This window comes from Mangifera indica, chromosome 7, assembly GCF_011075055.1.
Source record: "Mangifera indica cultivar Alphonso chromosome 7, CATAS_Mindica_2.1, whole genome shotgun sequence".
In the NCBI taxonomy this organism is placed as follows: Eukaryota; Viridiplantae; Streptophyta; class Magnoliopsida; order Sapindales; family Anacardiaceae; genus Mangifera; species Mangifera indica.
The window spans coordinates 11,131,780-11,142,887 of NC_058143.1; the positions used below are offsets into that span (position 1 = coordinate 11,131,780).

The following is an 11,108-nucleotide window of genomic DNA, read 5'->3' on the forward strand; positions in this document are numbered from 1 at the left end:
TTTTACTATTTTGCCCCTGTAGTTTTAGGATTTGCAAATAGCGATCGCCGCTGAGAAAAATGACAACTCCAGCACGTATTAATTACAATAAAACTATGTGTACCTATTTTGAGTACACAAATTTGTACACATTTATATGTGTCATCATGTGATTGGATGATTTTGAATTAAGAATAAAACAATAACCAATCATATGATGACACATATGAGTGTGTATATATTTGTGTATCTAAAGTGGGTACATATAGTACTACTCTATTAATTAAGGACCTTTTAATTCTTAAATTACAATAATGGCCCTCCATCTGTAAACCACCTGTGAGAGCTAACACCTACTCCAAAGTCCAAACTAAACGAAAAAACAAAAACATTACAGTGAAGAAGCTCTTTCTATTCTCTTTCTTCTTCACTCTTTTGTTCCTTTCTCCTCCTTATTCATCGGCTTTCGAATCCGACGAGGAGGAGCTCAGCATTGAAGGCAGGGGTCAGCCGGCCCATCCCGCCCAGCCTCATGACCCGGCCACCACTCGATCCACGACCCGAAAGGGGTTTTCGGATTCGGAATCGGACTCTAAGATCAGATTCTCCCTTGAACAGGCTTTCGGTGACTCCGATTTTTCGCCTGCCGGTACTTTCTCCGCTCGCCTCAAGATTTCCAGCCACGGTGACCAGGTTTGTCTCTCCGTTTCCTCGTTTTGTTCTGTTTCCTTTGTCGTATTTTGCTCACTGTGGGGTAATTGAATTAATCACGGGACCGTTACTGGGATCCGTGCTTTAAGAACATAAAAATGTCGACTGTATTAGTATATTTACTAGTAGGAAATATGAAGGGGATACTAGTTGCTATTGGCTAGTTTAAATTACTGATTTAAGAAAAATGACCTTGATGTTGTAATTGCCCTGACAACGTTTCTAGGATAAAATGTTAACTTTTTTTTTTTTTGGGGGGGGGGGGGGGTGTGGTGTTTTGTGTATTATTGGGAGTTAAATTAGACGGCTGATTTAGAAGATAAGCTATCTTTTCTTTGGTTTTTGTAGATGAAGTTGTAGGAGCATATTATTATAGTATTGGGATTTTTGATGGAGAAACAATGGTTATTGATTTGGGTATTGCGTGGGAGAGTGAGAGGTCTAAAGAATTTTTAGATTGGGTCTTGTAAATGGAGAGGTTAATTGGATGGTTAGATAATATGGTTTGATATAATGAGGCTTAATTCTTCAAGGTTATCAACCTTGTCAAAAGCCATGAATTTCTGCTTCCTGAAAGGGCTTCTGTGTGAGAGAACAGAGGGAAAGGGAAATTGTGGAGATATCTTAGGTGTGGTTATTAGTGAAATACTAGTGATGATGTCCTTTGTTTCTTTCTTTATTTGATTGTTAGGCTATGATCTGAAGTGAAGTATTTGAGATGAGCATGTCAGACTCACATGTTCCCTTAGTGTTGACTGTCACAGCTCTTAATTTCTCTTATAACATTAAAAAACTGGATCAGTTTGTGATTGATGTGGAAATTTGTTTGCGATAGACACTAACAAAGCTGTGGTTTTCAAGAAATCAGTTTTCAGGGGCGGAGAAGGAGAAACTTGAAGTAATCTACTTTCTTCAAATTCTTGATTTTCTTTCTTTGCTTCTTGACAGGTTGGCATCCTATAATGCTGAAGTATGTTTCTTTGTACTGTTTTTGCAGAAACTGCTGCAAGATGATGACTTCTACAGGATAAGATTGCCATCCAATGCTTTGAGCCCTCCTGGTAGGGAATACATTATTTCTTCTGTGAAAGCAGTAAGTTGAAAGATCATTTTTATTGCTTATATTCAAATGCTTTAGCCAATTTGGTTGTGTTATGCTTTCATCTGCATGCATTAATTTAACAGATGCTTCGCTGGTGAAATTATTGTTTTGTTTATGTTTTTGGCAGTGGCATTTTTTATTGTTTAGTTGTTTACTTAATTTGCCTGTCCAAAATAAAAAGAGTCTATGCTCACAGTTTCCTCAAGACACTAGTTGGATGTGACTTCTTTGGATTATGAGGAATTTCTTATATGGATTTATTTGATTCTGATTGCATATTTATGTGAAAAAAGAATCTTTGAATGGCTGTTTTCTGTACAAAATATTATGCTAGTGGTCATTTGAAGCTATGTTGCCTCAAATGCACATGATGCTTCTTGTATCTAACCCTTGCATGCCAACTCTCCACCAAGATGATAACATTTTTTGATGATATGATTTATTCTATGTTTTACTCATTACTATTCATTTTATTTTTCTTGGTTCGATCTTTAAAATTTATCCTTTGTCCAACCAAACTATGTGTGATTAAAGAACTTTAAGCATTTTCAGCTTTCTTACAAAAGAGGGTCAACCATTTTCATTTGGCTTGTGAATATAAAGTTCTGATAACATATTTGTAGGAACTAAATACAAGTTTTGACACTGTTAGCCTCATTCTAAATTTATGTTTACTTTATTTTTCTGGTGGTTGTGTTCTTTTTCCCCCCTTCTAGCCACCCACCATTCGAAGGAGAAAGGAAATGAAAATCTTTATATGCTAGTCTCGATTATGATTACGTGCAGCTCTAACTTCCCTTTTCTTTAATTTCAGAGATGTCTTCCACGGGAGGGTTTGGATGAGCATTTTGCCATACACATGGTAATGGTTATCTTCCCATTTTACTATCCTTTCCCTTTATTTTCTTCGTTATATTCTATCTATTCCCTCATGTTGGAAAGTTAATTCCTTCTGGAAGTGTGATGTTTGACAGCTAGAAGGAATGGAGAATGTATTGATAAAGGCTTCCGAAATTTTGTTAATCTGAAATAAATATGATCTTAGAGTGACAGGGATGATAAGAGACAACTTGATATTTGTGTTTCCTTTATGATCAAATGCTTTGGTAATTGATACATTTATTATAGGATGAAATGTGTCCAACCCTTTTTGAGTAAGAAACTATTACACTTTACTGAAAAAGAGATTGAGTCAACTGCATCAGTGGCCTAAAAATCCACAAAGAGATTAAAAAAATCAGGGAATGGGAGAATTTATATACAATACGGTGACAAAAATGTCATAGAATCGGGGTACTTCGGGTCAACTATGGCTTTGCAATGTGTTCGCTGTATACTTGAGAATAACCCATGCATGTTTATAAGCAAACCATTTTTCTAGCATTCTTGAGTATCTTTTTCATCAATTTTGAAATTGTAAATCAGTTCTAATTTATCGCTCTTTTTTATTTTCAATTTCTGAAGGAAAATTTGAATAATAAATACAAAGTTGCTTGTATTTGGCAATGGTTTCAAACTACATGTCTGTGTTGTTAATGTGGACTATACTATACAAAATTTCTCACAATTTTGACTTATTAAAAGCTGTCACATTTGAATAATCTTATAATTTCAGTAACTGTTTACATGTTTTTCCTCTTTTCATAACTCTTCTATTTCAGGAAGGTGTCAATATCTTGACTGTCAATTACGGTGCCTTTGGAGCTTTTTCATATCCTCAGCAATTGAAACTTGTAAGCAAGCACCCACTTGTTTTTCAAATTAATGCGTTAGTATTTACTACATAAATTTCTTCTCTTTTATTAGTGATATTCGTTGAAAATTTTCGGTATCATGAGTTCATTCTTACCTACTTCTTCTTGTATATTTCAGCCTGCAAAGTGGCCGTTCAACTCGCATACAGTACTGAAGAACACTGAGCAGGCACCAAGGTATTACATTTTTTTGCAGAGTCTTTCTTTTCACATTATAGCTTAGCTTACACTATGGCAATATTATAGGAATCAACAAGAGAATCTGGAAAGCTGTTGCTTTAATATCAATTGAATCTGCTGGGGTGTGCTATTGAAATTTTGAGATCAAATGAAATACATAGATGCATATTCCTTCTCATATGCTCTTATGTATATAGTGAGCATGCTTGCATCCATGACTCCATCGAGTTGTTAGTGTTGGTTATCTACGTCTTTTTGGTATTGTGTTGAATGTTACTTCATACTTGTGTTTCATTTGTTGCAGAGCTCCTATATTCACTGAAGATATACTTGGTGGGGAGAGCATAGGTGGTGAAGTCTTACCACCACCTGAAAGGTCTTTCTGGGCTAAATATGTGAGTATTCAGAGACTTGGTTGATCTTCAATCACACGACCAACCTTAATGACTGTGCTCTTGGAACTTTTGAACATATGGACTGAATGAAATCAATCTCTTTTGGTTTGTTTGGAATTTTAGGCAAATTGGATTAACCAACATAAACAGTTATAATAATCTATGCTTCGGTTGGAGTTTACTAGTTAGTTACTTAGCATAATAATCCTGGGTGAATATGGTTCCTGAATCGGTCACTTTGCTTTGGTCCAGATTTTTGTTAAATATATTTCTGAAAGCATTGCATTCTCATTCCATTTCTTTTTCAGTGGATGTACCTGATTCGTCTTGGACTAATACTTATGAATGCCATAACACAAGCCATGAACATGTCTGAGGAACAAGCTGCACGTCAGTCAGGCAGCCAAGGACAGCAGCCAGCACCTGCAGTCCAAGGTGGGCCAAGTTCGGCCGTGAGAAGAAGATGATAGGTTTTCTCACACGTACCATTAAGAAACTACCATTATTTAACCCAGGAAAGATCAGCAGATTTTAAGATCCGACCAAATGGATGGGACTATATATTGACCCGAGTTGTAAATCTCTTAGTGTTTAATCACATTTTTGGAACAGAATGGAACCATGTGAAAAATTGATTTCAAAACTTTCTCAAGAGCAGAGCTCTGGAAAAATTTTGCAGAATTTTGAGGTTTGATGTAATTATGATTCCAGGTTCAATCGGTTTAAACTGGTCATCCATTTATTCTTTTATCAAATATTTGTTATAAACCTAGTTTAATCCAATAAAATAAAATAAAAAATTGAGATTAGATGTGAAATGTTGTGATAAAAAAATTTGGAATAATAAAAAAGTGCTTAATATTTTATTATGACTGAAATGGGGTCGAAAATAATGTGCCTGATTTTCTAATTAAGCTAAAAATAAGAATAGGGAAATTAATTAATTTGCTTATATTTCATATGTCATAAAAAAAATTACTTATAATTTTGTGGTTTGAAAAAAAATACTCAAATTTTAAAGGAGTTCAATGAAATTGTTCTAAATATCTAAAAAAAATACCCAAATTATTCTTCTTTTATTTTATATAAAGCATAACTTAATAATGTTTTAACATCTATCATTTTATTCATTATTTAAGAGGGATTCTAAGAGAGAAAAAAAGTTCGTGATCAGGATATCAAGCAAGAAAAAAAAGTTTGTAATATCGAGATATTTATGTGTATTATAACTTTTATCGTTATTACTTTTATTGATAATGCAATTATATGTAGTGTCTTATTAATAACTAATAATTGTGTCTAAAAATTAAAATGATAGAAAAATATAAGGGGGCATTTAGTTTGGACAATATTTTATTACCAAAATAGGAAAATTACCTTGAAAATATATTACTTAAAATATTAATAGGTATAAATGATTACTATGTTTGATAAAATTTGATATATATAAATAATTATTGTGTTTAGTTAAAAGTAATAAAATAATACTGATAAATTATTTTACTTAAATGCCCTTAGATATAATTATTTTATATTATTTGTTAAATTAATTAAAAATAAATTTATTTTTATATCAAAAAATTAATAAATAATAATATAATTATAATAAAATTAAGGTTACCTTGATAATCTTTTAATACCTAAGGTGAAAGTAATAATCAGATTATTACCTATATTACTTTTCATATCACTATTGATAACAAAATATTACTGTAATATTTTATTACTGACAAACCAAATAAGATAATATAAGTAATAAAATATAAATTACTAAAGTAATTTTTAAATTTTCAAAATCAAACGACCTATAAGGGTATTTTGTGATTATAATAGTAAATAGTGAAATGATATTTGACAATATAAGGATAAAGTAATATTTTATAAAATTAATTTCAAATTATTTAAAATACATTTACTGATACAATATATAATATAATTATGAAATATATGTAATCATACAATAAAAATAAAATTATAAAACTCAAACTTCTTAAAATAATGTAACTCAAATTTTTAAATAATATTTTTATTTATATTATTTATGTTGATTATATTTATATACTTTCTTATCCGACAACTTGTGAAAATACATTTTGAAATTGATTTTTTATTTAATTTACATAATTGCTTCGATATTAACTAATCCCATGGTTAACATTACTTTGTCATATTCGTCAATTAATATATTCCTCAATTAATCTGACTAATCCGATGGGCCGGCCCGCTTATTATGGTTTTGATATTTACTAAAATATTTTTAATTTAATTATATTTTTTTATTTATTTTCAGATTAATTGACTGTGACAGGGTAATATCGTAATTATATGATAAAATAATGACAAAAAATATACATTAAGAAAATAAATTAAATTATAATGTTTACAAGGATCGATATCTATTTATGTATTTTACTTATTTCCAACATCTTAAGTTTTCGGCTTTCTAAAGAATATCATGCGTTACGTTATTTGTAACTTGAATTCTGTAGTTACCCAATTTTTCATGCACACAATCATTTCAATTATATTTGGGTGTAAGTAGATCTGACAATTCGTATTATCAAATTGTATTCGTGTTATGTCAATTCGGGTTTTGTATCAAAAACCTTTGACTCTAACTCGATCCAATTTAGAATCGTGTCAAATTTTTTTCACCAATGTTCGAGTTGACCAGATCTGACTCAAATTAATATGAAATTATCTATTATTTTTACTCTCTAAAGTATTTTTATCGTTTTAATTTTTTCATCAAATTATTTCAGTCTATTATTAATAAAACACATAATATAATATTTTGTTTTATTAACAAATGGTCTAAAAATTTATATATTAAAACTTTTAAAATATATCAATAATTTAACTAATTAAATCAAATTCTTAATACTTAATAATAAAATAAAATATTTAAGTAAAAATAAAAATAAAAAATAATATGAGTAATTATAATTATAGAAAAATACAACCATATAGAATCTGTAAATATTTAAAATTCTTATTATAAAAATATAACATGTAATTATAATATGAGTAAAACATTTAAAATACATCTATAATCTTACTAATCAAATTAATTTTTTATCACTTAATAATAAAATAAAATGCTTAAATAAAAATAAATAATAATATGAGTAATTATAATTATATAAAGATAAATTATAAAACTATATACAATTTATAAAAATTTCAATTACTATCGATATTATTTTTCAAAATTTCTATAATTTATCTCTAACAAATTTTATTAAAGTAACATTTCTCTAAAATATTCGAGTCAATTTGTGTCATATCGGGTTACTTTTGTGTGAACCATAATACTATCTGATTTAATTTTGAGTCATATTGGGTTGATTTGAAATAAATTTCATGTTAAAAAACTCAACTCTAACCTGATATTTTTCGTATCGGGTTAACGGATCGTATTGAAAATTATCAGCTCTAAGTGTAAGTATAACTATCTGTTATCGAGGATGTAACCACCTGTACAAATAGTTGATTTCGATGTTATAATAAACACCAATAGCATTAGAAAATCACATGTCATAATAAAAAGCACAAAATACATGTTTTGATATGTTTTCTACCATGTCAGAATATCAAAAGTTTTCACTTTAAATCATAATTTCAGGAAAATTATCGATAATAATATAATTATAAAATTCACTATAATTAGAACTTTCACTTAACAATTACTTATTTTTCTGTAGGATAGACCATAAACGCTATTTCCATTTAAACGAACCACTTGAACTTATCTATAGTTTAGTAGTATCTAACGTGTTTTCATATTTATGTTTATAAACATTATAAATTTCAAGCATAAAATCTTGAATATAATCTATTTTAAAAGTTAAAAACTTCAACAAATTATCACTTATAACTTCTAATAAAATTTGAACTCTAAATAATTTTGTTTTAGGGTCTAGAATAGTAGTTGTAGCAAAAAAAAACAAAGACATGTTTTTCCAATATGTCTTTTCAAAATTTCTCTTCCATCTCTCTTGTAATATCTCTTAAATCCTAATAAAATTTATAATCTTTAAAAATAAAACTAATTTCCATCATAGAATATAAAATTAAACAACTTATTGAATAATGTACATTTGAGCATTGATAAATAAGCATTTTAAGATGTTCTAAAATATCCATGAGAGCACAAACTGTGCCCTAATCATATGCAATTAAAAAAAATTGAATTTTTATAATCTTTTGGTTTAGTACTAAAAAATTATGTTATCACAATTTCATATCATTCATATAATTTTAACATTATACATGGTGAATTCCTCATACTTACACATTATGCTATGCATGTATGCGCGATATGAAAATAGAGTCGATAACATGTCTAATAAATCCTATTTGATTTTTTTGCTAAACTCATACCTTATACAATTAAAATTTAATCTGAATTTACACTTTAAATAAAGTCAAGGTTTGGATTATTTAATAATACATAAATTAACACAAGATATTTCTCTCTTCAAGTTTAAATTTCATTTTAATTGTCTGGCTGGAATTCCAGACATCATCAAACATTCATTATTTTATCAACTTTGATTAATTCAAAAACTAGTTCAATTCAAACCTAAAATTAGTAAAAGCTCCTCCTCCCTATAAATGATGGTTTAATTATACTCACATCACATTCATTATTTTCAGAAAAACATATTACTGAAATTCCATCAACCCCCTCTACTAAAGTATAAAAACTTACTTGATAACAAGGCATATAAAGTTTAAGTAATACTTTATGAAAATCCCAAAATTAAATGATAACTTAGGGGCATGTCATGGAGTACCCATATGATATGATGTGATATGCCAACAAAACAAAAGCATGCTTAATTATATATGACATTCCAGAAAAAGAAAAAGAAAAAGGAAATACAAACATGAGTGCTCTTTAAAAGCTTCTAACAAACAATCATCTTTATTAGAATGAAACAGTTCAGATCAGTGCATTCAAACATTACAATTTCCCTCCATTCATTGAAAGTTGAGACAGAATAATATGGAGTTAAAAAACCAAAGGGCATTAAAAAAATTATTTCTTTAAAAACATCCGGCACTAAGATTCTAGTGATTAAAATGAAAATGCCAAGGCTTCATACATTCTCCTACTTGGCCTGAGGATGAGAAGAGATGAAATCAACGGCCAGGTTGATGCAATTGATCTTGTCTGCTTCACTATCTGGGATCTCAAATCCGAATTCTTCTTCCAGTGCCATCACAACCTCCACAGTATCCAAACTGTCTAATCCAAGGTCATTCTGGAAGTGGGCATTTGGTGTAACCTGCAAAAGAGAAACACCAAATCCACAATGATTTCTCATATACTAGCGACATGTACAATTTACAGTAGAGAAAATAACTGTTTCTAAAAAGGTTGAAGGCTTCTGTGGCTACATAGAAAAAGGGACAGAAAGTATTGTGAGCACCACATGTCATTCAAGTTATTTTTTTCCCTATGAAGAAAAAAAACATTTAAAAACATTATTCCCTGCATACTATTTTTTCCCTAAAATGCAAATAACAAGTCATTCAAGCTCTATCTCTTCCTCAATTTACCAACCACAAAAATGGAGCAAAAGAACATTTAAAAACAATAACCTTAAAAAATCAACATATTTTTCTGAATGAAAGATATTTACTTTAAAGATTCAAACTTTCCTCTCAAATGTCCTTGCAAAATCAAAATTCACCTAGCAAATCATATTTTAAGTGACAAGACCAACTCCAAACCATTAGTTCTAAACACGGAACAAGTGAACTGCAGAAGAATCAAAAGCTCAAAACCACCTTCGAAGCATCAATACCGTAGTTAATATCCTTTAATTTTCTCATTAACAATACAAAATCGTTACTGTTGTGAAATACCAATAACATTACCAAATTCAAAAGAATTTTCTTCACACAACAACACCTGGGTTAAAAATCTAGCAAATCCACTTACATAACAGCAACCCACAAAACAAACAAAACATACCAGGCATACAGAAACATAATCACACACTCAACACAAAAATGTCGAAATTGTAAATCTTCAAACTAACACAAAAAATTCACTTTTGAAGTATCAATTTCCCAACTTTGTAAGCAAATGCAATTAATCGAAAATACTACTACTTTGAAAATCTACAGTTTACCTTGTAATCCGATAATGCTACCACTGCTTATAAATAATGAAAGTCGAAATCTTGGCAGTAAAAAAATCACTTGGAAGTTTGGTGAGCAAATTAGTACTGCTATTATAAAAACCTACATTTTACCTATTAACTAATCCAATAATGCTACAACTCTGCTCATGAATGATAAAGATTAAATCTTAGCAGTAACAATATTCATTTTAAAATATCGATTTTACAAATTCATAAGAAAATTATAATTTTTAATTATTTTGATTTGATACCTTGGAAGGATCAACTTTCTGGAAGTTTTTAACGACCGAGATGACACGATCAGTGACTTCAGATTTGTCGAGAAAGGAGCCTCGGACCTCCTCGGAGAAACGGCGGTGTATCGCGTTGAAGGAGAGGGAGAAGAGGTTGGTGGCAGTGGTCCGAGGTAAGGTGCTTACGTTCACTCTCAGGTACTTGAGCAAGGCACCTCTAGCCGCCATTACGTTTGTTAACAAGACAAACAAGAAGAAGCTTCTCGTGCTGCGTTTGTTATACGAGGTTTTAGGCCTTTTGTGTCGACTTCTACGAGCAACAGGGAGATGATAAATAGCTTGTGTGAAGGTAAAACGACGCCGTTCTCATAGTAGGTTTGGCTTTTCCATGAGGATAAAAAAAAACCAAATATTAGGGTTTATTGAGAATCTATCTCTGAAACTAGGACTCGACTCGATTTGAGAAGCTCAATTTCAAATCACAACTAGAATTGAATAAATCGAGTTTAAGTTAAAGATTAAACTTTTTTTCATAAATGATCTGATTTAAACATTTAAGTTTAAACTCGAATAAAATTAAGTTCATACGTAAATTG

General features: G+C 30.1%; 2 protein-coding genes across 2 annotated transcripts; one reads left to right on the forward strand and one right to left on the reverse strand.

Moving 5' to 3' along the window:
* Positions 1–309: 309 nt before the first annotated feature.
* Positions 310–4,848, forward strand: LOC123221461 (ER membrane protein complex subunit 10-like; the record flags this gene model as incomplete). Its single annotated transcript, XM_044644310.1, has 8 exons — positions 310–672; positions 1,526–1,588; positions 1,688–1,783; positions 2,607–2,654; positions 3,454–3,525; positions 3,665–3,723; positions 4,031–4,121; positions 4,430–4,848. Coding segments are annotated over 8 exons (951 nt in total), but the record flags the coding sequence as incomplete, so codon positions are not given.
* Positions 4,849–9,032: 4,184 nt separating this feature from the next.
* LOC123220366 (acyl carrier protein 2, mitochondrial-like) lies at positions 9,033–10,834 on the reverse strand. Its single transcript, XM_044642566.1, has 2 exons — positions 10,531–10,834; positions 9,033–9,415 (listed from the first exon to the last, which is right to left on the reverse strand). Exons 1-2 carry the CDS (start codon positions 10,738–10,740, stop codon positions 9,239–9,241), a joined length of 387 nt encoding a protein of 128 aa, XP_044498501.1. The 5' UTR covers positions 10,741–10,834; the 3' UTR covers positions 9,033–9,238.
* Between the last annotated feature and the right edge of the window lie 274 nt (positions 10,835–11,108).